Raw genomic sequence first — 27087 nt, 5'->3', positions numbered from 1 at the left:
CCGGCAGGGGGGCAGCTGCAATGGCACCCCACCGGGATCACACTGCCGGGGTCCGTGCGCTCCCCCCGCATTCCTCTTCCTCCGTCACTGTGTGGGAATTGAGATTAGAATGCCTGTACACTGTGCCAGAGTTAGCAATTTCACACCTTCAATGCTGTATTTGTGATTGGTGTAAATTGCACGCCTTTCTGAGAAGAGTGTGGGAAACAGAAGACAGACATATCTCTTCCGCTGTATGTACTTTGTACAGTGGTACCTCGGGTTAAGTACTTAATTTGTTCCGGAGGTCCGTTCTTAACCTGAAATTGTTCTTAACCTGAAGCTCCACTTTAGCTAATGGGGCCTCCTGCTGCTGCCATGCCGCTGGAGCACAATTTCTGTTCTCATCCTGAAGCAAAGTTCTTAACCCAAGGTACCATTTCTGGGTTAGCGGAGTCTGTAACCTAAAGTGTCTGTAACCTGAAGCATCTGTAACCCGAGGTACAACTGTAATGTACTTGTGCCTGTTGTTCTCTCAGAGCTGGAGAGAAGGGACGCCATTAGCCTTTGGTCTGTACGTAGTGTGTAAATAAATAGTAGATTAGCTCTATGATGTCTCACTCTTCTTGCTGTGTTCTGCCAGAAGCTTAATGTGCATATATCATTATGATGTATGTCGCTAGAAGCACACTGGAAAAGAAGGGAGAGGCCTTTTCCAGAGCTGCGCATACTGGAGGATGCTTGCAGGCACCCCCAGGGCGTTTTCCAACAGCCAGTTCCTAAGCTATTTACACCAGGGTGGCACAACCGAAAAGACTTGGATTGGGCTCATTGCAATCATGTGCTGGCTTGACCCAACCATGCCTTCCAAACAACCCATTTTGGCAGTTTCTGTTGGCACCATTTGCAGAGGTGCATTGAGGTGTTCCTCTGCTGACAACTGAGCTCCCTAAATGATAGACGCCAGCAGAGCTGTCACCCCAGGCAAACCCCTTCCAGCATGGCAGGTCAAAGGTCTGGCTTACTCTGCATCAATCCATCCCCGATAATTATTCCTTGTTCAACCTTTAAGTCTCTTCCTCCATCTTTACCAAACCCTCATCCCGCACAATGTGTTTTCATCTGCTGGCATTGCTCATGTCAGACAAAAGCACATGAATTTACACCTGCAATCAGATGCACTGCTATCCAATACAATCTTTGCCTGTTGTACAGATTCTTTAGGGAGGAGTTTGAGCCACACATGGTCAAAATGTTGGAGACGGATATCTAGCAACCATCAAAGGAGGGATCCCCCCCCCCTCAATCTAAGTCATTTTGATTTAGCCCTGCACGGAAGACTTTTCTAGCTGTCACTCCTACAGAAGATAACACCCACGTTTAGGAAAAATAACTGCCTAACAGTTCAAGCCGGATAAGCAAACACAATCAGCATATGTTACGCTGTGTGGATTGTATAATACTGTAAAGTATGCAAACATGACTAAATTAATACTCTTCAGTGATCTCTAATTAAAGTCTTTGTGGTCTTTTTCTTTAACTCTGTGTATACATCCACATTCTTGTTTGCTATTGTCCCAACCTGCATTCTTTTACACAAAACATAACAGGATGCACAGATTTTGACATTTTCAGCAAACCATAAAATTCAACATGCAGAGAACCTTATTATAAGTGTTGTTGTTTTTTACCTCTCCATAGCACATTGTACTTTGATTTCTAAACAGGAATGCTAGTAGTATAACATCATTTACAGTGTAGCTTCTTATGTGCAAGAATCAATATGCATATTTATTTTTAAATAGTCCCCATGAGATTGTGGATTCATCGAGAACATGAACCGTTAGACTACACAATCTTCTTTTAATAACAAGAGGATTAACAACAGAAGGGCTACCTGGTTGAAATCGCAATTCTCTGAAGCAGGAAACACAACAGCTACTGGTTATTTAGTATAAAGCATCTAATATCTATGATTGCTAGGGTTTCCTAAACTTGGGTCTCCAGCTGTTTTTGGACCACAATTCCCATCATCCCTAGCTAGCAGAACCAATGGTCAGGGATGATGGGAACTGTAGTCCAAAAACAACTGGAGACCCACCATTGCTGTCCAAACTTGTGAGAGAAGACTGTGCTTAAGTTAGGAAACAGTCCATTGAGGTAGCATTATTATAGAATATCTCTGTGCATGTTAATTCTCAAAAGAATATACTTCTCAAAATAATTAACCATGTGCTCACGCTACAGTAATCAAACACAGCTTCTCTCTGTGCTACAGTTTTGAAGACTCATGTAGGCAATGCTTTTTTCCTGTGGGGATGCAGGGGTACGCCTACCCCTAAACATTTTGTGAATCTAAGTTTGACCTCACTGAGGAGCAGTATTTCAATATGAGTAGGAAAACGAGAGTACTCCTAAACATTTTTTTAGAAAAAGGCACAGCATGTAGGTATCTTTTCCTTCAAACAAGCCAGGAAATCACAATGCACACACCTACAACGTATTCACATCAGTTAATTAAATCAAAAATCAGCTTCCAGCAGAATATAAAAACATAATAAAACATCAAATGTTAAAAACTTTCCAACACAGGGCTACCTTCTGATGTCCTCTAAAAATTGTGTAGTTATTTATCTCCTTGGCGTCTGATAGGAGACATTCTACAGGGAGGCTGCTACAGCTGAGAAGGCCCTCTGCCTGGTTCCCTGTAACTTCACTTCTCACAGTGAGGGAACCACCAGAAGACCCTTAGAAGTGGACCTCAGTGTCCGGGCTGAATGATGGGGTGTGTGTGTGTGTGGAGATGCTCCTTTAGATATACTGGGCCTAGGATGTTTAGGGCTTTAAAGGTCAGCACCAACACTTTGAATTTCCATGAGGACCCTAGTTAATAGTGGTGGAAAGACATTATCGTTCCCTCCCCACCTGTGATCCTGATGAGAAGGGTTAAATCTTCCTCATACTACAGTCCCAATGGAAAATGGGGTGGGGGTGGGGCACACATATTTTTTAAAAATCCCCTGACATGGATGCCATCCATGCTAGGTACGGCTAACCTGTGGGCCTCTAAATGCTATTGGTCTACAACATCCATCAAAACCTGCCAGCATGGCCAATGGTCAAGGGTGATAGAAGCTGCCGTCCAGCATAATCTGTAGGTTAGCTACCCATGCCCTCGGCAACTGTATTACAAAGAGTTGTCATGCACAGACATCTTTATTTTGATTAGACTATATTTGTAAGACAGTGTTTTCCAAGCACTGATCTGTGAAACACAGGGATTTGGTGGAAACTTATTAGGAGCTTCTGTGTGAGAGAATCATTAACTGGTCCAGAAAGAACAAACTTGCCCTGCAAACTGAGCCACAGGAAAATGTTGCATTTTCATTCACTTTGTTCAATGGTGAGGCCTACATTTTGTATAAGAAGTTGCAGCATTGAAGATGAATCAGAATCCTCAGCAGCTCATTACATTTCTGGGGCAGATGCACTTTGGCCCATAAATCAATTTAGGAATGGTTCCCCGAAGAGAGACAAGTCTGAAAACAACTTAGGTTGTACATTTGGACTATTTCTTTTAAAAGTTGATCTTAAATTCACTCAAACTTTTTATCTATTTCACAGATCGTTTGAAAAAGGAATACAACATTATTTGCTCGGGGTTTTTCTGGCTAAAGCAAGAGACGTATTGAGCCTAGCGGACTCTTTGCAGAAGGAGCAAATGATGAGAACTAGCTACTGCTTGTCATTTCTAATCTGGACTTGTATGATTCACGAAGTCCACACTTCACCATCGCCGAAAAGGACTAACATGTATTTGCAAACTGAACGGATAATGGGCTTGTCTAAAGACCACGGAAAAGCACTTCATCGAACCAAGCGAGGATGGATGTGGAATCAGTTTTTTTTACTGGAAGAATACACCGGTCCAGATACTCAGTATGTAGGCAAGGTAAGCACTGTGATCAAAAAACGATTTGATGAGATGACAGAATTCTAGAATAAATGTAATAGATTTTTTGTTTCTCAGCAGCAGCATTGAAGCAAGGCACATTGAATGTAGCATTCTAGCGGAGGGAGAAAAGGAATTTACACCTCTGTTTATGGAATGTGCCTGATTTTTGGAAGAAGACAGATAACTTAGAGGCATTCCCCACAGAGGAGGGGGAAATGCTCCTCTGCGAAAGGTAAAGGTCCAGTCGTGACTGACTCTAGGGTTGCAGCACTCATCTTGCTTTATTAGCTGAGGGAGCCGGCGTACAGCTTCCAGGTCATGTGGCCAGCATGACTAAGCCGCTTCTGGCAAACCAGAGCAGCGCACAGAAACACCGTTTACCTTGCCACCAGAGCGGTACCTATTTATCTACTTGCACTTTGACATGCTTTCAAACTGCTAGGTTGGCAGGAGCAGGGACCGAGCAATGGGAGCTCACCCCGTCACAGGGATTCGAACTGCCGACCTAGGCTCTGTGGTTTAACCCACAGCGACATATTTGTAGGAGAGGACTATAACAGTCACATAACTTTTCCATCATTATAAAGAACAATCACACCAATTAGATTCTGAGCAAGCGGATGCTTAATTGAAGCACAGTATAGAATAAATCCTTCTCCATGCAAAAAGAGAGAGAGAGAGAAATCGTTTTACAAAAAACAGGAAAAGCTTAATCATGTTTTGAGAAAAGGAAAAGGATAGGTAGAAAATTTAATTGTGTATGGAATGATAATTGAGTATCCATGAGATAAGTGACAAATAGTAATTAACAACAGTATAATTTGAACACAATTATGAACAAGATGATAAACAATGTAACAAGATATAAAATAATGCCAAGATATAAATCCTTCTCCGTCAGGAGGATGGCTCACATGATCTTCCTGAGTTGGTGCTACATGTAGCATGGGGGGGCGGGGTTTGCAATGGATCTTCCTACAGTTCGCATAAGAAATCTCTGTCCTCCCTTGTAACTCAGCAAAGCCCACATGTTGGTGCAATGTTTGCAAAGAGCCTAACTGCATAAAACCCCATGCAGCCCCAAACCAAACAATCAACATCCAGCATTAAACCTGCCTGAGAAACAATTGCTGTGTTTGCAGACCTTCCAAGTGCCCCCGTTTCCCAGGGACAGTCCCAGATTTACAGAAGCTATCCCAGTTTTTGGTTTGATCCTGGAATGCCCTGCTTTTCCTTAGGGCATATCTATTTTCATTGGGGAAATGTTGGATGGTATGTCCCTATTTTCATGAGGAAATGAGCCAAGGAGATAAGTACTTATCCAACCTTTAGAAGACATCTGAAGGCAGCCCTGTATAGGGAAGGTTTAATGTTTAATGTTTTATTATGTTTTTATATATGTTGGAAGCCACCTAGAGTGGCTGGGCCAACCCAGTCAAATGGGTGGGGTATAAATAAAATCATTGTTATTTTTAAAGAATAGAATGTCCCTATTTTCATCGGAGAAATGTTGGAGGGTATGTGTTTGGTCCTATATGAAGTGAAATTTACATCTGTGGACATCCAGTAGCCTCAGGGATGTGATACATATATGTGGTGGGTGGGGCAGGAAAATATGATCTTGCCTTCACTCCAAGTAGTAGCCTCTACCAGTGGCATCTGCTGCCCACTGGGAATGGTAGGGAGAGACAGAACCAATGACAGGGAGAGCCAACTACTTCTACTTTTGTCCCCATCCTCGCTGAGTTCTACAAGGGCAATATTGAGGCCAAGGAGGAGAAGGGTTGCCATATGTCCTCTTTTTCCAGGACACGTCCTCTTTTTCATAGATAGATTCGTCATAGTTATCCATAGTCAAAAGCAGAAGTTTTTTGCTCTTCAAAATATGGCAAGCCTAAGAAAGAAAGCAGGGCAGGTTGTGAGATATGAGCTTCCAAAATGCTAAGTAAAAGGGTAATACACACAGGGGCTGCATCATTCTAAGAAATAATATTTTGAGGTAATATACATTGCTCCTGAAGCAGTTGTGTAAGTTGGCACAGTTAATAGCAGTCTTTTTGTACTTTAGTCTGTTTGGAGTAAGCTCAGCAGTTATAGTTTATAGCGAGAAGAATTTAAATTTTAAAATAGTTAGAAAAAAATAGAATATGCAGCCGGAATGGGAAACTTTAGGGAAGCATGGAAGGCTGGAGGCGAAGTTGATGGAATAGGATTATGGATTGATGTAATCAATGTATCTTTTTTATTTTGTTTCTTCCTTTTCTTTCACTTTCTTCTTTTATTTTTCAGTTCTGTATATTGTACGCTTATAAATTTATAAATATTTTTTTTAAAGAGTCTTTTTGTGTTGTCAGAGCAGCTGAGCGTAGGTCTGTTCAGTTCTGCTGCTGCCTGCCTCATAGAGTCTGTAAGAGTTTTAGTCTTAATGATAAATTTATGTAATACATTAGTAAGCTAAGTAATATCTGCCTGCCTTGTACATATATATTTAATCAAACAAGTGCAAGGGCGCTGTGAGTTAAAGTTATTCTTATTTAAACTTTAAAATGGTTTTTATAGGAGGGGAAAGGGCTCAAATAGAAGGGTTAAACAACCCAGCCTCAAGTTTCCGCATAAGCTCTGTTAATGGGAATTAAATATAATTGCTAAATAAACTAATATATATTAAGCTTTGCAAGTGTGAAACAGGAAAGATAATATTAAGCTAATTTATTTTCCCTAATTAAAACCTATGTCCCACACAGGTAAGGGCAGAGTGAGGTTGGTGGGGCAGAGTCTGTATTCTTCTCTGTGAGAAAATATTACAAACCAGTTGCATATGAACAAACTGGGGCAAATGACAGTATCGTCATACAGAAACTGTGCTCATCATACAATGTAGCCTTTTGCACAGACCAAGAGTCAGGTTTGGTTCTAAAGCAAATGGTTGTTGTTTTTTTGCCACTCTTGGTAAATGTATGGAGGAACATGGGCAGGGACAGCAGCAAAGGTATTTTCCACTAAGGAAGGACAACACTGGGGGGGGGGGAGTTACTGAAACACGAATATTGAGGGGTCCCTTCAAGGGTTTCAGCTTCTTAAGGAAGACTGGACCTTTGGAGCGAGCGTCCCTTTAAGGCTCAAACTGATCAGGAAATGAACAGAGACCATATAAAAGCAAAGCGGTTATAAGTCTGATCTTTATTAACTGTTGCAACAGGGTGCTCATGCCACACGCAGGAGGCAGGAGGGACCCAGGACAAAGGTGTGCAAGCCCTTATATAGACTTTTGAATTGCCCACCTTGGAGCCCAAGACCACCCTTCCATACATCATATGTACATCAGAGAAGGGGCGGACTACAACAGAAATCTGAGTGCATTGTTTTTATCCTGTCTGCCAGGTTACCTGATTGGATTACCTGGGCATCCTGGCCACTCTTTTGTTATGATAACTACTTGATTCCTGAATCCAGGTCACAGGTCACAGGCTCACACCCTATTCATATCTTAACTGTACCCCTGAGACAGGATTTGTGAGCAAAGAGACAATGGGGAGGCTCCCCATTTCCTTCGACCTCGCAGAGAAATATTTGAGGTCAATTTGGAAGAGACAAATGGTCTCAGGACTTTTTCTGTGGGTCTCAGACATGTGGTCTATACATTTATGTATGTGCTTGCTTGGTACAGTTATGAACGTCTACTTTATATATATAAGACCTTAAAATTCTTATTACATTACCATATTATTGGCCCAGTTCATGTCTCCTTCAGATATTACCCACCGTGCTGGGAGAAGGTACACCAACCATGTAGGAATCAGACCTTGAGGGGCATGTAAGAAGTATCCCAACCTCAAAGCCTTTAAGGAAAACAAGATATTTGAAAAAATAATAATTTGAAAACCAAGTCCAGGCACTGTAATTCATAGTTGTTCACCTTTCCGTTAATCAGCCTGGGGAGACAGAAAATGGGTTTTCCATTTTCCACCTAAAAAATATTGCATGCATTACATTTTTGCTTTTGCCGTTGTTGTTGTTGTTTGCTTTTCATTCTCCAAAGCACACATTTCCTTCTAGACCTCAGTGCTTGGTCCCTTTGATTAAGCTGTAGTTCAAGTTAGGGATGTTTTCAAAATTCCTCCCTGACCTTGGAATTACAAACCACATGGTCTTGTTTCCAAGTGTAAACGATGCATTCGGAATCACCCAGTGTGGGCTGATGTATCGTGAACCCCTTTTTACCCAGCTTTTGTTTACACATTATCTACAAAGAGCTGTGTGCATACAAACTTTCGCACATCTTTCAGTTCATTGGCATCTTCCCCTCCTACACACACATTGCCAAAGTGCACATGTGCATTGACAAAAAAAAAGTGATATTGATGAGATCACATTATTAGTTGCATCAATGCACTTTTTTCTTGGTGCTTTACTAATGTGCAGGAGTGCATGGGTACACTAGTGAAACATCACAAACACACAAACACACACTAGGACTTTGTGATAAATTGCCATATTGTTGAATACCGGTAGTATTGAAATAACATTGTGATAAGCGTTTCAACAAGGCAATATACCGGTGAACAAAAGGTGGAGACTTAACAGCTTCCCGAGGGGTAGCTCAGCTGAACGGATAATTTGCAGATAATTTGCAGATAATTTGCAGGCACCCTGTCTCCTGTTTTGTTTGTTCTCTTCCTCCTCCCTCCTAACCCATAAGAAATGATGATAAGCCCTCACACAAACCAGCAAACTCTTTCAGCTTCACGGATATCTTTCCACTTAGAGCACAGCTAACACTTATAGCCTGCTAACGATCCAGGAGGGACCCCCCCCTCCCCCAATATGGCAAGACAATCAAAGATCCAGTGGCAAAGTAAACAAAGAACAAAATCAAAGAATTGGAAAGTAATTCATTCTTCCCTCACACTGGTGTTTGTTGGTTCCCCCTAAATAGTTTTCCTCCATACTAAAAAGGAAGGTTATATATATATAAATAAATAAATAAATAAATAAATAAATAAATAAATAAATAAATAAAACATTTTTGCTTGCTTGTCCTCCCTCCTGCCCTGGTGATATATTGTGATGTTGAAAATCAGATATCACCCAGCCATAACACACGCACACTCATATCCTGATGCAACCATATGTATAAGCACATTATGCATGTGATTCCACCAGAATTTATTTCATATAGTATTTTACCAATACACCCATGCACTTCTACACATTTACTAAAATGTGAAGCAAAAATAATCTTGAAGCAACTATATGATTATGTGAACACTGAAAGCTATGGAAAATTGTACAAACCCCAGTTCTGAGATTAAATTTTCATTTTAGAAAATTTGCTAATTAACCCAGAATTCGGGGACTGTGGGATGCAGAGTGACCCACAGAACAATAGAGAAATGGATTGGGCTGGTGTAAATGGCAGGCACTGATGATGACTGTCACTCACATCAGAGAACAATGAATGATCAACTGACCTCTATTTTGCAGGCTGTTTCTAATAGATGTTCCCAAATGCCAATCTTTTATTAAATGGGAAGTACCAAAGAGTCATTTATTGAGTTCCTTTGGTTTAGGTAGTACTAGAGCAAAGGTTGTTCAGACACCTCTTCTGTAGTTTTAGCTCGTGGACCATTTTTGTTTTAATGATATTTTACTTTTGCTCTCTGGAAGGAGAAAGCTGTTTTCTAGGTATCTTGCTATTGAATAACTGTTTCATATGTGCCCATTTTATTTGCCTCCCCCCCCCCCAGTTTCAAATGTGTGATATTTTGCTAATTTAACTTTCTGCAATGGTATGTGACTAATAGTAATAAAAGTGAACTGCATTTACTTTCCTGGAAGGGAATTTTGAAGAGACAGTGAGAGTTATACACCTGAGGCCAATTGTCAGGGCTGGTGGGCATTGCAATCCGACAACATTGGAAGGCAACCAGGTCATCCATCCCTATGCTAGATCAAGACTCCTCAAATATCCACAAGTATTTCTTAATGCAATGCAGGGAAGCAAGGAACACAGAAATGCATGACTTATCCCCACTCCCAGGATTATGCAATGCCTTTTTGCTCTTCCACTTCATTGCAACAAATTGTATTTTGCTTGTAGAGGAAATAAAGAAAGCCCAACAACTTTTATGTGCTATAATACTGTTGAAAGTTTGGTTGGCTTCATCCGTGTAAATAAATGGTGATAGAAGAATGGCAATGTTCCTTAATGACTGCTGATGATTCACCCAAATCGGCAATTTAGCAGCAGGGTTTTTCTCTCAGACCAATGGTGAACATCACATGCGGTAGTGTGAGAGAGGAAAACATCAGCTTGAATGGAGAGAAATGAGAGTGTGTGTTGTGTGTGCACACACAGTGTCTCTAGCAATATAGGTGCAGTATAGGTGAGAGTGACTGCAAACGTTGTTCTCTTGGCTGAAGGAGTGCCTACTTTCAGTTCATTCTGCTTTTATATTTGTAAATAGAGCAAACGTTGCAAAGATGCCGTATGATTCCAGTCATGGGAGCCAGCTATAGGGGGCGGAAGGTGCTTCAGTCCCCTTAATATAGGTGGGCAGAGGGGTGAGCCCCCCCAATATTGAGGGGGCCAAAATCCCATGACACTGGTCACCTCCATGTGCCCCAGCCCAGGAGCCCAAGAGCAGGACAGGGGCTGGGACGAATGAGGACAGAGATGGACCTCCAGGTGTCCTGTCCCCACCCAGCACATGCTGGGTGCACACTGAGTGGCGTCACATGATGTGTCACGTTACATGGCTGGGCCCCCTCAATGTGGGACGCAAGTTTGTGCCCCTGACTCCAGTGTTGTCTAATCCAAAAGAAATCTAAAAACGATGGTCATGACCCTGGATCTTCTTGCTGTGCGGCAGCACATAACAGTATATACCATACTTTTCTGTGTATGACTAGATTTCTTTTACTCAAAAATAAGGTTTAAAATAAATTTAAGGTTAAAAATAAGGGACGCGGGTGGCGCTGTGGGTTAAACCACAGAGCCTAGGACTTGCCGATCAGAAGGTCGGAGGTTCAAATCCCTGCGACAGGGTGAGCTCCCGTTGCTCGGTCCCTGCTCCTGCCAACCTAGCAGTTCGAAAGCATGTCAAAGTGCAAGTAGATAAATACCTTCCAGAAGGAAGGTAAACGGTGTTTCCGTGCGCTGCTCTGGTTCGCCAGAAGTGGCTTAGTCATGCTGGCCACATCACCCGGAAGCTGTACGCTGGCTCCCTTGGCCAATAAAGCGAGATGAGCGCCGCAACCCCAGAGTCGTCTGCGACTGGACGTAATGGTCAGGGGTCCCTTTACCTTTACCTTTAAGGTTTAAAAACTGGGGGTGTCTTATACATGGGTAGTGGGTAGGGTGACAGGTGACTGGTTGCAGCCGCAAGCTGCAGATTGTCATTGGTGATAGGTAGTGTGATTGGTGGCTGTGGCAAGGGTTACTTTGTATTGGCTGTGGGAAATGGGTGTGTGATTGGTAGCTGAGTCAATAGCTACTGAGGATTGGCTGCTACCGTGGCAATTGTGCTTGCTGTTTACTTCTGCTGTTGGCAACCGGGCAGACGCTTGTAGCAGACACGAGCGATTGCAACCATCGGGTTAGTGATTAACTGCATTGGGCCATTTACTGAAATAGGAGTCCCCCAAAATAGGGGGCATCTTATTCAAGGGGGCGTGTTACACATGAAAAAGTACGGTACTTCTGCCTCCTGTATGTGTTTGCTGCACCAGCAGCACTGAAGTGACCTCTCCAGGGCACAAGCCTGGGCAGTTTTTATCAAAGTCCTAGCTGTCCAGAAAACAAGACCCTGCTCTTGGTCTCTCTGATTTGGAAAACAAAACAATATATCTGGCACCAACTTGGCTGCAGGAGTTGCTGGAAAGAAGCATACAAGATGCAGTCCAACTCTGGATTTGTGTAGGGCTTTCGCCTTGGCTTCTGCTGCTCCCGAAGATGTCCTGCAAGGCAACGGATAGATATTTCCCCTCAGGTTTTACTCCTGAAGCCTTTCCCATGAATGAGCATAGCTGCAAAGCAGTGGAGGTTTAAGGTCAGAGTTTTTGCTTCTCCTAGACGGGCTGCCTTTCCAGGTTAACAAGCCCCATCTGCCTCTCATTTCCCTCCACAGCATGTGTAGAAACTGCCTTCTTGGCTGTTGGACCCACTATTGGTCTCGTCTGCTCAGTGTACTGGACCCTGTCTTTGTGTGCAAGTGGTAGACAAATCCCTAACTCACTGAAGATTTAAGGCTCATCAGTTACCCTCACCTGCTTTAGCCAGCCACTCAAAGCCATTTCCTGCAGTGCCGACATGGTTGCATGGTGTCAGGGACCATGCTGAGGAGGGCTGCACTGAGGAAGAATGGTGGGAGCCACCCCTTCCCCCTGATCCTGAATCTTCCCAGGAACAGGAAGACAGTATAGATTTGGAAGAGGGGTTTGCAGAGGGGCATAGTTCAGAAAGGAAAAGCTGGGAAATACTGGATGGGGAACAGCTAGGAGAAGAAAGACTGGAAGAGAGAGGGTTTACAGATTCACTGTCTCTGGAAAGCATTAATCCGCTCTCCCCAAGGTCAAGAAGAGCTGAGAAAGTGGCAGAACAGAAAGCACAATGGGTACAAGCTCAGGTTACAAGACGTAGAAATGACATAGATTTAATAGGGAAGGAGGGAGGGAGCTATTATGGTGGCATATTATTTGCCAGTCCAATGCAAATCAGCTAATGGGAAGCTTGCAAGAGCAAATACATAACTGCCTTTGCAGAACCTTCTTCAGATGGTGCTTATTTTTTTTCCAGTGACTTGCTTGTCTAAGTAAGGCCTTCTGTTTCATCACCTTGAAGAGGAAAAAGAAACACTGTCAACAAGCAATTGTTACAAACATCTTTACAAATGCCTGGTACTTCTGATGTTGCTCTTTTACTGAGGACGGTTTTCATAAGAAATGCTATGGCAAAACTGAAAGACAAGTGCAGTTCATTCTCAATAGTAAAGAGCAAAATGCTATTATGTGTTTATCCATCTGTGTGTGTTGATCTGAGTCACTTTCACATACACTAAGTCCCTAAGCCTATTCCACTCCTTTTCTATAGTTCTCTCTCTCTCTCCCTCTCTCTCTCTCTTATATGAACATGCATACATATATACAAACTCCAAAATGTGCATTTAAATACCTATTTCATCACATGCTTTAAATAGATTCTCTCTTAAAACATGCATTTCCTTTTAAAATGCACATTTTTAAATGTTTTTGATGGGTTTTTTTTATAAAAACCCCAAACTGCACTGAAATGTTTGGGAACTGCTGACCCTCCAAGTGTCCCTATTTTCCAGGGACAGTCCCAGATTTACAGAAGTTGTCCCGGTTTCTGATTTGATCCTGGAATATCCCACTTTTCCTTAGGATGTCACTATTTTCTTCAGATAAATGTTGGAGGGTATGGAGTTATCTGACCTCTGAGTCATATGAAGGCATTCCTCTATAGGGAAGGTTTTCTTTAATGTTTATTGATGCTTTTGTGTATGCTGGAAGCAGCCAGAGTGGCTGGGGCAACCCAATTAGATGGACAGGTAATAATAATAATAATAATAATAATAATAATTGACTAGGACGTCCCTAATTGACTAGGATCGCTGAAGAGTTGATGCTTTTGAATTATGTTGCTAGAGGAGACTCTTGAGAGTCCCATGGACTGCAAGAAGATCAAACCTATCCATTCTTAAGGAAATGGAGCCCTGAGTGCTCACTGGAAGGACAGATCCACAGATCCTGAAGCTGAGGCTCCAATACTTTGGCCACCTCATGAGAAGAGAAGACTCCCTGGAAAAGACCCTGATGTTGGGAAAGATTGAAGGCACAAGGAAAAGGGGATGATAGAGGATGAGATGGTTGGACAATGTTCTCAAAGCTACTGACATGAGTTTGACCAAACTGCGGGAGGCAGTGGAAGACAGGAGTGCCTGGCATGCTCTGGTCCATGGGGTCAAAAAGAGTCGGACACGACTAAACAACTAAACAACAACAACAAAGGGCATACCTATTTTCATCAAAAAATATTGGAGGGTATGAAACTGCAAAAGACTATGGATTAGTTCCAACCTGCACATTAGTCCAGGAAGGATCAGGTCAGCTCATCTCAGAATTCACAAAGATTAAATTCCTCAGACATTCCAACTATGTTCATGAGCACATGCATGTGCCGGTTTTTAAGACTAAAAAAGATATTCTATTAAACACCTCATTGCAACAAATGTATCTTACAATGTATTGTACCAGAATTATTGCAACGATTGCATTGACCACCTTAAGTATGTTGTCATGCAGTTAAACAGATGGCCAAATCCTGACTTCAGTTGCACTTTTTAGACCAAAGATTTTGGCAATGGAGCCAGAACAAGAGCATTTCAAACATTTCAGAAGTTTTATTTCCAAAAATTTCCTTGGGCAGATGAGATGAAACAAAATCTACACGAAAAATTGGACTTAATTGGAGGGGAAATAAATTTAGGTGTCATTTTGAGGAGGGAGCTTGCTTCTTACCTAACCATGTGGCCAAATGTTTTGCACTTCTTTTTCAACTTCAGAAAAGCCCTATGCTTGGGATGGCTCCACAAATTCTTCCAGCTGTATTTCCTTATGAGAGTAAGTAAGCCAAGTGCCAATATTAGCGCCCTGCTCCAGATAGGTGATTAAGTTAGAGCAGAGGTGCCCAAACTTATTTGGCCTACCACCCCCTTTTTAGGGGCGGGGGAATTACTCAGCACCCCCCTGAAAATCTATCTTCTTAAAGCAAACAAACAGAAAAATGCAGTGACAAACTTGCTTTATGTATCTGTTATTTCTACATAAGTCCTACAACATAGTAAAGAAAGATTTTGCAAATAAGACAGCTTGAAGCTTGAAATTATAGAAAATTTATTAAAATAATTTCATACATATTGCCTGTTTATAATATTGTATTGTAAGCATGAATTTTCCTTCTGATGCATGCTAGCCTTCCCCACAATGCATGACATGCTCGCCTCCCAACACTTGCTTGTTAAGACCCGTCAGCGGACTTGACCACTGATCAATTATAACTTGCAGTTTGTGCATCTATTTGGAAAATAAGCACTATGACTTTAACTCTGTTACATTGTCAAGCGTCATTACACAACAGATGCAACATGTACAAATGGTTCTTATTAAAAAAAAATTCTTCTTTATGCTTCCACCACCACCACTGGATCGTTCCAGTGCCCCCCAGGGAAATTCTGAGAGCGATAGTGGCTGCCCCAAGGCCACCCAGTGACTTTTTGATAGTGGCAAGAATCCTTTCTCCCTGGCTCACAGTTCCAAGACCAGCTCCAAATTTGAGATACTCTTGGTGTCAGGATGCTGTCTGTGGCTCCCAGCTGGTTGCCCAGGAAAGTATAAAGACAAGGAAAAGCTTCTTACTGTCCTTTTTCATTTCAATCTTTACACAGAGAGGCTATAGAACCCAGCCTCTTGGAGAATGGTGTTGCCTCCACCCCACGTCCTCATTCGTCATTCTCATCATCTCCTCTACAGGTGCCCTCTGTCTTTGAGCTCTTTGCTCTCCTACTTTTAAGGCTCACCGGGTTCTGAGAGATGGAGGGCCTGGAATGCTTTCTAATGGCAACGTGTCAGCCAGATGTTGTTCTGACTCTCCCATGATTTCCCAGCTTTCCCCCTCATCTGCCTCTGAGCTGCTACCTCCTTCAAACCCCTGTTGTAAATCTATACTGTCTTCCTGTTCCTTCTCCCTGGAAGGGTCAGGATGGGGAGGAGGTATCCACGGTTCCTCCTCTGCCCAGTACCTGACAATTAGTTTTCTTTAATAGTGGAAGCAGATTTTCAGAATATACACAGCTTTTCTTCAGGCTTTGATTATGAGAGCAAAAAATGAACATCCAATAGTCTAGATAGAAACAACTCGGTAGTCAGGCTGATGGTTACTTGGTTGCAGAAGTTTACTGGCCATTGCTGTTGGCATGGAGATAGTCTAGGTTGAATGCAAACATGCCATTCTGATGTCATGTGTGATGTCACAAAGGGGATATGCTTTAAGTCTTGGTAAAGCCAAAAGCAGTTAACAGTCAGAATGCATCTCAGCACTGTCAAGATGGATCTCCATAACAGGTGATGAATAGTTTTATTTGAGGGATATATTAACTTTTACTATTGGGGAAAAGTTTTAGATTGCCAGTTTGTTAACCCATCAAGTTGAGGCCAATAGATATACATTCACAACCCTGTACCCATCAAATTATCGACTTTATGTGTGACTTTGGGACTGATTCATACAACCACATTTCCTTTCTCCACTCTATAGCATCTTTTTCTCTGTATTTGAAAAAACAACCAAGAAGTAGAAGATAAGGATCCAGGAATACATGCCCTCTGTCTTTGAGCTCTTTGCTCTCCTATTTTTAAGGCTCTCTGGGTTCTGGGAGATGGAGGGTCTGGAATGCTTTCTAATGACAATGTGTCAGCCAGGTGTTGTTCTGTCTCTCCCATGATTTCCCAACTTTCCCCCTCATCTGCCTCTGAGCTGCTACCTCCCTCAATCCCCTGTTGTAAATCTATACTGTCGTCTTCTTCTTCCTCCTCCCTGGAAGGATCAGGATGGGGAGGTGGTCTCTACCATTCCTCATCTGCCCAGTCCCTGACAATTAGTTTCCTTTAAAAGTGGAAGCAGATTTTCAGATTATACACAGTTCTTCAGACTTTGATTATGAGAGCAACAAATCCAGTAATCTAGATAGAAACAACTGGGTAGTCAGGTTGATGGTTACTTGGCTGCAGAAGTTTACTGGCCATTGCTGTTGGCATGGAAATAGTTTAAGTTGAATGCAAACATGCCATTCTGATGTCATGTGTGATGTCACAAAGGGGATATGCTTTAAGTCTTGGTAAAGTCAAAAACAGTTAAGAGTCAGACTGCATCTCAGTATTGTCAAGATGGATCTCCATAACAGGTGATGAATAGTTTTATTTGGGGGATATATTAACTTTTACGCAGGTGGCGCTGTGGGTAAAACCTCAGCACCTAGGACTTGCCGATCGCATGGTCGGCGGTTTGAATCCCCGCAGCGGGGTGAGCTCCCATCGTTCGGTCCCAGCACCTGCCAACCTAGCAGTTCGAAAGCACCTCTGGGTGCAAGTAGATAAATAGGGACCGCTTACCAACGGGAAGGTAAACGGCGTTCTGTGTGCTGCGCTGGCTTGCCAGATGCAGCTTGTCATGCTGGCCACGTGACCCAGAAGTGTCTGCGGACAGCGCTGGCTCCCGGCCTATAGAGTGAGATGAGCGCACAACCCTGGAGTCTGGCAAGACTGGCCCGTATGGGCAGGGGTACCTTTACCTTTTTTTATTAACTTTGACTATTGGGAAAAAGTTTTAGATTGCCAGTTTGTAATGCATCAAGTTGAGGCCAATAGATATACATTCACAACCCTGTACCCATCAAATTATCGACTTTATGTGTGATTTTGGGACTGATTCATACAACCACATTTCCTTTCTCCACTCTATAGCATATTTTTCTCTGTATTTGAAAAAAACAACCAAGAAGTAGAAGATAAGGATCCAGGAATATGTGCCCTCTGCCTTTGAGCTCTTTGCTCTCCTATTTTTAAGGCTCTCTGGGTTCTGGGAGATGGAGGGTCTGGAATGCTTTCTAATGACAATGTGTCAGCCAGGTGTTGTTCTGTCTCTCCCATGATTTCCCAGCTTTCCCCCTCAACTACCTCTAAGCTGTCACCTCCCGCAAACCACTGGTGAAAATCCATACTGTCTTCTTCTTCCACCCTGGAAGGGTCAGGATGGGGAGGGGGTCTCCACCATTCATCCTCTGCTCAGTCCCTGACACTTGGCAAAGTATCCTCTCATGGGACTCTTCCTCTTTTGGTTGGCCCCAGCCTGTCTCCCTTGAGAAGCAACAGCACTTCAATCAAGCATGAGGTGATACAGAACTGTATTTTATTTTATTTTTTACTTCTCAGTATGATACTACATCAGAGGCAGTGTAGGAAATTAAAATGGTATCTCTAAACCACCCAGAATGGAGGCGGGCAGGGCTGGCAGCAGTGCAACAGTGGGGTCCCAGCTGAGGAACTAGGGTCACAGGTCATGGTGTTAACCACTATGCTGCAACAGCTTTACAAAGTCAGCCTATGAATAAGGCCAAAGGCAATTCTAGTGTGGAGCAGTCAAATTAAGATATCTCGGGATCTTTATGGTTTTATATGTTGAACTTGGTGAGCATGAAATATTATTATTTATTTTTATTTATTTATTTATTTATTTATTTATACCCCGCCCATATGGCTGAGTTTCCCCAGCCACTCTGGGCGGCTCCCAATCAAAAGTTAAAAACAATACAGCATTAAATATTAAAAACTTCCCTGAACTGGGCTGCCTTAAGATGTCTTTTAAAGATAGGATAGCTGCTTATTTCCTTCACATCTGAAGGGAGGGTGTTCCACAGAGTGGGCGCCACTACCGAGAAGGCCCTCTGTCTGGTTCCCTGTAACCTCACTTCTCGCAATGAGGGAACTGCCAGAAGGCCCTCAGCGCTGGATCTCAGTGTCTGGGCTGAACGATGGTGGAAACGCTCCTTCAGGTATACTGGCCCGAGGCTGTTTAGGGTTTTAAAGGTCAGCACCAACACTTTGAACTGTGCTCGGAAATATACTGAATTACCAAAGCTGAATGCAGGACCTTTTCAAATACATTATGTGGAAGAAAATGGAGTGGCTGTTTTTTATTAATGCTGTAGCTTTCTACATTTTTATTTACTGACCTCAGCAAGCAATCCCATTTGAAACAGCTTCCAACTATATTGCGCCTGGAAGACTTTATCAGTTAAAAGAATTATCTTTCAGAACTTCATCAGTGCAACGATTAGTATTGGAACCATCCTACGGAGCTATTTAAAATGTTTCATACACAGGAGTAAGTCATAAAAATGATGCCTTACTGATAACAGCTATTTGATTCCTTTGACAGTTTACAAATGAATGTGGATTTTCTCCTGTTTCAAATTAGCATTTGTGATGGATAAACACTATAGAGCACCGGGTGGTAAAATGCCTTTAAAAGCTCTCATTTTCCCTGGGAGGGAACCTGTGATCATATGACCAAATTAGAAACTGAAAGAGAGAAGAAATGTACATGAATTTACCAGGAATGATTTTTATCACATCTTTCATGAAAATTAAAATGCTGGCACATATCAATAGAAGCCACAAGGCACAGAAAATAGACCAAGAGTTGATACCCATGCCTTTAACCATTCTCCAAAACCATGTGAGCATCTCCTATGCAGCTGGGAGAACATTTAAATGACCCAAGCACATGGGCATTTGTTTTACGGGGTTCTTTCGCACTAATGAACTCCTCCTTCATTTCCTAATAATGCAACAGTACCTCTGGATTGGGGTGTTTAGCATGGCCCCCTCTATTGTGAGCCCGGCTTTGGCTGGGGAGGGTGGGATATAAATAAAAAAATATTATTTATTAATTTATTATTGTGTGCTTCAAGCACTGCATCCTACACATGGCAGCTCTGTTTACACTGCAAAACTGAATGTGGGTGAGCAGTGATGCACAAAATCCTTGTTTCCAGAGCAGTCCCACTGACTTGGAAGGAGATTGAGAAGTTAATGGAAGCTTTAGCCTTTAAGGACCAGGGAATTTAATGTGCCCTTGAAAAAGTTATTTGGACATTTAGAATTTAACTTTCTGAAAGGAGAGAAAGGAGAGGCAAAGGTCCGTTAGCTTTAAATCAATGTCAAATAATATGATAGAAACAGACAAAGTAGCAACTCTCTTAAACCTTCTGCCCTTGCACTCCAAATCTGCTCCCAGAAGCTATAATTTTACCAGATGGGCCAACAGCAGATACTAATAGCTTCAAGGCCTAACTTGAAAGGACTGGACTTTTAAGTATTTGGACTAGTTCAGCTCCAGGTTCATTGTCATGCTTGACACCGTTGCCCTTTCCCTCAGATTTCATGAAAACAGTCAAAGGCTATTTAATTTCAGTTTGTTTTATCCCCACAACAACAAACTATTGAATAGTACAAATGCTACTGGTTACTCTTTCAGAAAAATATACTTCTTGCTGTAGGTACTCCATTTGCCAAGAAAGCAAAAAGGAGAGCGAGAGATTTCCATACGTCCTGTTCTAGGTTCCACTCACATGGCAGCTTTCACCACTTCCTGATCCTTATTTTCATGTAAATATTCATTACGTTTTATATCCTAAACCTTCTCCAAGGAGCCTCAGGTGGATATGAATGAAGTTATTTACATTTTCTCCTCGTAATAGCCCTGCAAAGTTCATTAGGCTGAGCTAGGTTATCAGCACTGTGTGGTGCTCTCTGAAAGGGAAAAGGACCTAGATTTCCCTCAGCACTGGGACAACTTCACAGTTTATTGACCTGGGGAAATTTAAAATTGGAAAACATGAGAAGCTGGGCCATAAACAAAAGGTAGTATCTGATAGCATGAGTCTGTGCAGATATCTCTCCCATGACTGGACTGCGCAATCTGCATGTCCCTCAGCAACCCCAAAATTCTGTGAGGAGGGCAGGGGATTGGCATAGGTTGTGTGAAAGTAGCTTGCAAGACCTAATGTACTGAATAAGAGAATGCTTCCCATTCCAAAGAGTGTAGGCACACCTTTTGCTGTTTATGCGGCTAAAAGACCTGTGAGGAGAATGACGCATGAAACAGCATGCCCTCATAAAGGCAACATCCGTTACAAACCCAGATAAACTACTTACTAACTCCTGATTGGAAATTTAATCCTAATCGACCGTTATGCTTTTCTTTAGAGAAATCCTCCCCAACCCCCCGGCCCCTGACAGAATGAAATGCCAATATTCTATGCCTCTGGTGTTATTTCACAGTCAATGTAAGCTTACCCGTCCATTAATAACTTTATACTTGGATAGATCTGAAAGCAAGAGTGGAATGTAAGACGGTCCAATTGTTGTTATCAGGGATGGTCCCTGCTGTTCTTGCCTTCAATCTCTGCTGGAGTTTTATATATATATTAGAAGCATCTTTCAGGTGGGCCACAAGGATTCAATCCATAGAGTGGATGTCTAGAGCAATTCCTAATCTTACGGCTCCTCCACTTCATGAAATTTGTCAGACTCCCCAAAGTGTGCACATGCACAGTATATTACACATTTATTTATTTTTATTGTTTTCATTTAACATGTTATCCTGCTTAATAACATGTCCCTGTTTACTAAGGACAGTCTTTCTTTGCCCCCCCCCTCCATTTTTTTGCCTCCTGAGGATGCATTTCTAAAATGATTTCGGTGAACACATGCTAGAGATGGTTGAGCTTCAAATCCTTCCCTAGGTCTCTGTAACAATAAAAATATCTGAAAGGGGTTGGAGGGCTAGATACATCTTGGCACCTGGCTATTAAATGCCACTGGGACGTCGGTGCTGCTGTGGTCTAAACCACTGAGCCGCTTGGGCTTGCTGATCAGAAGGTCAGTGGTTCGAATCCGCACGGTGGGGTGAGCTCTCATTGCTCCTGCCAACCCAGCAGTTCAAGAGCACGCCAGTGCAAGTAGATTAATAGGTACTGCTGCGGCGGGAAGGTAAACGGCGTTTCTGTGCGCTCTGGTTTCCCTCATGGTGTTCCATTGTGCCAGAAGTGGTTTAGTCATGCTGGCCACATGACCCAGAAAGCTGTCTGTTGACAAACGTCGTCTCCCTCAGCCTGAAAACGAGAAAGTTCTGTTTTTAGCAGCCACAGTGATGGGAGGAGAGCTCAGCTCTGGTTGTTTTTTCTCTCCATGATGGTCTTATCCAGGTTTTCCATCTGTGGAACGAAACTCACTTCACACTACAGATGGCATTTTCGATAACAAAAAAGAGGAGCTCTGTTACCACCACCACAAGCCAAGACCAATTTTGAATCCAAGAGGAAAAGGAAAATTTGCTGCCATTCAGCCAACTATACTTGCCTGTTAACATGCAATGTGGTTAACAATGGAAACTTCCCAATAAGTACTCTAACAGTGAATGGCAGTATAAAGTCAAATGCATTCCCTTACCAAGAATTTTTAAACACACACACATACACACACACACACACAGAGAGAGAGAGAGAGAGAGAGAGAGAGAGAGATGTGTTTGGTTATATTAAGCGGAAGAGAACTGCAGCCTCCAATGAGAAATTGGCAAGCATCCATAGCAAAATCATCTAAGGGCAATGGCAGGTGTATTCCCCTTCCAAACGATTTCCCTCCCTGAGTGCCTGAGTGTGTCTCTCACATTCCTCCCATATAAGTCATCATGGCTATTTATTCACATGGGGGGGGGGGATAACCACAACACTTTGAGGCAACGGTCCATAGCGAGGTAAGCTGCACACTGTCTAGGGCTTTGCTGCAATATACAAATTCTTCCCAACATATATTTTGTCATTTCCTCAATACAGTGGTACCTCGGGTTAAGAACTTAATTCATTCTGGAGGTCCGTTCTTAACATGAAACTGTTCTTAACCCGAGGTACCACTTTAGCTAATGGGGTCTCCCATTGCTGCCGTGCCGCCGCCGTGCGATTTATCTTCTCATCCTTAAGCAAAGTTCTTAACCTGAGGTACTATTTCTGGGTAAGTGGAGTCTGTTACCTGAAGCGTCTGTAACCCAAGGTACCACTGTATTATATAAAACACAAAGTCTACTGCATAGCAATAATGCAGGCTGATAAGTTTGCCTTTAGAACAGGAGTGCTAACTTGAGCCTGTGACCATGGTGCCTGGCCCCTTCTTGCGGAATTTTGTGGGTGCTCAGACACCCAGGACCCCATGGAGTTGGCACCTATGCCTCAGAACTATTCAGTCCAGCAAAGGAGACGCACACATCGAAGCAGATTTCTATGAACAGAACAGCTAAGGATATTTATCTGAATATGGACAGCCATGTGCTTCATGGATGAGTTCAGACATTGAGATGAACCCTTCCAAGACCAAGATTATTACTTTATTGCTAGTATCTATCAACACAGATCTATTCAAGTTAAAACAGCTGATAACTATTTTGCAATATATTTAGATATAAATCACCCCGACTGGTAAGAATCCTTAGCTCCACAATCTTTTAGAAATTTATGAAAATAATGAATGTTGCTATCTGCATAAGAATCCCCAAGTGCATAATTGTTTAGAAACTTATGGAAATAATGAATGTGATCAGTTTAATAAGGGGGAATCCAATGGCAAGGTCCACTGGGATGAGCAGATTAGGATGCAGCAGATCTCTGGCATAGTTGTCTGATTCCTGGTTCAGTCAAAGCTACATTTGCTGAGCCCAGTTTAGCTGGGTCAAGGACAGTGCAAGTCCAAAGAAGGAGCATTATGGAGGTGAGACCAGAGAAGAGGGATTTAAGATGGATCATAAACTCATCTAGCTCAGTCATGTGACCTGGCAATAAAACATAGAACGGTATTGTAAACACTATTACCATGTTCAGACAGAGCAGCAGCAGCCCTAAAGCTGAACAGGGTTTGCATCTGCTGTAACTTTAAAAGGTAAAGGTACCCCTGCCCGTACGGGCCAGTCTTGACAGACTCTGGGGTTGTGCGCCCATCTCACTTAAGAGGCCAGGGGCCAGCGCTGTCCGGAGACACTTCCGGGTCACGTGGCCAGCGTGACATCGCTGCTCTGGCGAGCCAGAGCCGCACACGGAAACGCCGTTTACCTTCCCACTGGTAAGCGGTCCCTATTTATCTACTTGCACCCGGAGGTGCTTTCGAACTGCTAGGTTGGCAGGCGCTGGGACCGAGCAGCGGGAGCGCACCCCGCCGCAGGGATTCGAACCGCCGACCTTTCGATCGGCAAGTCCTAGGCGCTGAGGCTTTAACCCACAGCGCCACCTGCGTCCCATGCTGTAACTTTATGTTGGGTTAATTTACACCTGCTTGCTTTACACCAGCTCCTCGTGCAGAGGATTGCTCCCTGAGCAGATGTCTAACCTGGTAATGGGAAAATGAATGGTGCCATAACTCCAAATGTCACCACCGTATGACCACTTTGCCCACTGTTAAGGACTCTTGCCTGTTGTGGGCCTTTCATTGCTTCCTTAATAACATTCATCCTCATTTGCCAGAAAATGTTCACCTTGAGTCAATTTAAAGTGAACTCTCTCTCTGTGTTAATCTCTTCTCAGGTAAACATCAGAGGAATTTTGAGGAGAGTCAAGAGTTTTGATAAAATTGATCACTTTTCTTACAGGGTGTCTGCAGCTCTCGAAACATGAGAGCCTTTTGTCCTTTCTTCATCCTTTGAGGTAGAATTATGTGCATTACGATGGCTCTGGAAATGGCAATTTCCTTTCATTTGCTGCAGTTGTAGAAATATGGCCCTGCACAAAACATTACCTGGGGCTGGCCTTGAGAGAAGTAAAATGGTATTCTCTGGGACTCGTTTTAGTTTAATGTAGTTTGCCATTTTACTCTCTCCTAAAGTTCATATGAAATAAAATATGGCCATCCTTTCCCGAGCCTGAAATCTGAGCTTTTTTTTCAGATTTGGTTAACAAACTTGAATGGCCCTAGTTATTTTATTTTTATTATGTGGAATGGGGTCTGATTAGGACTAGAAAAACTGTTCCTTGTTATATTATGGGTATTGTAAAGAACAACAAGATAGACTCATAGAGTCATAGAACTATAGAGTTGGAAGGAAAATGCATATAACTTAAGAAGAGTGAGGAAATCACCAAGCAGTCTCTGATGGTGCTCTTTATATAGTTTACTAAGGCTTAAATTATGAAACCACTTACCGACACATGGCTCCCTTGGAGCCAGCCAACTAAAAAAAGAAAGTAGTTAATTTGCAGCCTGCTTTCCAGTCAGTTCTGCTTCATCAAACCCTGACAAATACAGATCTGCAGCAGTATCACTAAAACTCCTTATTTGCCATGCAAGTTATTGCTTGGTGTGCAACAAAATAATTCATTGGGTTCAGCTTTTGGCTCCAGCAGTCTCTGAATTGCTGAATATAAAGTCTGAAAGCTTCATAACCAAAGTTGGATGGGAAGGTAACAACAAGGAGTTTCGACAGCTTGACTTCACACAGAGTGTTTGTTTCCTACATTGGCTTCTCACATACCACGGAACACCGCTTCAGAGCCCAGGTTGTAGTAATGGGCTGAGGTGGGATTTCAGGGCGGGATTAAACATAGGATAAGGTTTCATGCATGGGCACATGCACACATGTTGTCACCAAATGAGTTCATGACCATGAGGTTATTTAAGCTAGCATCTCCTACCTTCTGACCACTTCGTGTTTCTGGCAACAAAATAAAGGCAATGCATTTTGAGTCACACAGAGGGACAGATTTGTGTGTAGCCTGGATACCTGCAATACAATGTCAAGTTATTATGGGTCACAGTGTACATTAGGACAGTTGTTGTGGGAATCAGAATCAGAAAAGAAGAAGAATGGAGGACTCATCTTCATTGAAAGTTTTGATGAACCATCTCCATGAGGGGCCTTTGTACCCCCTTGTGCATTATGGGAATGGATTCATTCATGACAAAGTGTCAGTTGGAAGCAGGCTTCTTGCAACATGTTACTGGTCATAGAATAGGTAAAGGTAAGGGACCCCTGTATGGTTAAGTCCAGTCAAAGGAGACTGTGGGGTTGCAGCACTCATCTCACTTTCAGGCCGAGGGAGCCAGTGTTTGTCCACAGACAGCTTTCTGGGTCATGTGGCCAGCATGACTAAACTGCTTCTGGCACAACAAAACACTGTGGCAGAAACCAGAGTGCACGGAAATGCTGTTTACCTTCCCACTGGAGCGGTACCTATTTATCTACTTGCACTGGCATGCTTTCAAACTGCTAGGCTGGCAGGAGCTGCAACAGAGCAACAGGAGCTCACCCCGTCACAGGGATTCAAACCGCTGACCTTCTGATCAGCAAGCCCAAGAGGCTCAGTGGTTGAGACCACAGTGCCACCCACATCCTGGTTATAGCATACACAGGGATGCCTCCACAGCCAGGCTGATAAATAAGTTTCCCAGTTTCCCTACTGTCCTCTTGTGGACTGGTGTACAAAACACTGTGGAAGTATCCATCAGGACAGCAATAGCAGAACACAAATAAAAGAAGGCATTTCACAATAATTGCATGTACTCTGCAAGAAGGGGGAGAAATCAATTTGTATTAATATGCCATCGTCTCGTCCGTGGTGTGAAGCCTCATTAAACAAGAGTGCCACAAGTAGAACTAGTGACACCCTAGAGCCTGTTACAGTATATATGCAACTCCCCATGCCTTGTGGTAATTTTGCCTTGGAAAGCAATATCACAGCAAAGGGAAATATATGCCTGACTCTGAAACTAACTAGGCTGTGTCTCCTCCAAGTTTCCCCCAGGAAACCTGTGGCATTTGCATCACATTGTATGCTGGTCATCCAGTCTGATTCATTTCACTTTTAATTTGTACGCTACCTTTCTATATAACTATACACAAGCTGAAGAAGCAACAAAATAGACCACACACGTAATAACAATCTGATCCAATACAAAATAAATAAATAAATAAAAATTCACAAGTTGTCAGGGCTTCAGGGAATCCTATCCCTCCCATGGTGGGATGCCAAGAAGCAGAAAAACACGAAGTTCTTACCACGTGTCAAGCTTAGAGATTCCTCCCCTCCCTTTGGTAACTTCACAGGTAATAATTAACAAGCGATTTATAGTCCTTTTATTACAGCTATATGTTGTGATCACAAATGCACAGCTCTCCACAAGGAGGGCAGTTGGCCAGTCTAATCCTCCTTCCGACTTCTGCAGCAAAAAATGAGCCAACGGGGAGTTCCTCCCTCCCTCTGCCTCCTTTGTTCTCTGATACGTTCAGACCTCTGGGTCCAGGGAGAGGGGGGTCCCCCATAATCTCAATTGATGTCTCTTCTAGCTGTCCCCTCCTTTGTGGTTCTCCCATCATTATCTCATAGCTGAGTAACTCCCCTCTAAGCTTTTCAGCTTCTGTGTCTGCCTCCCTAACTGCTTCTGAAAAGGATGGAGGAGGGGGGGGAATTCTGAGAGAGGCTGATCTGCCTGCAACTGCACTCCCCAATCTTCAGATCCAGACCATTCCCTGACAC

The 27087-nt window shown here is 42.9% G+C and overlaps 1 protein-coding gene across 2 annotated transcripts in view; it reads left to right on the top strand.

The window, feature by feature from the left end:
- CDH9 (cadherin 9) overlaps window positions 1-27087 on the top strand; it is a 143424-nt gene that overhangs the window by 51157 nt on the left and 65180 nt on the right. For both annotated transcript variants that reach the window (XM_079984954.1, XM_079984955.1), the window contains exon 2: window positions 3604-3931. In XM_079984954.1, the coding sequence (XP_079841080.1) occupies window positions 3701-3931 (231 nt within the window). In that variant the 5' untranslated portion in view covers window positions 3604-3700. The remainder of the gene's footprint in view (window positions 1-3603; window positions 3932-27087) is intronic.

The sequence above is a fragment of the Podarcis cretensis genome (assembly GCF_951804945.1).
Source record: "Podarcis cretensis genome assembly, chromosome: 7".
In the NCBI taxonomy this organism is placed as follows: Eukaryota; Metazoa; Chordata; class Lepidosauria; order Squamata; family Lacertidae; genus Podarcis; species Podarcis cretensis.
Note: the sequence above shows the minus strand (reverse complement) of the source record. Positions and strands in the feature narration are given on the sequence as shown.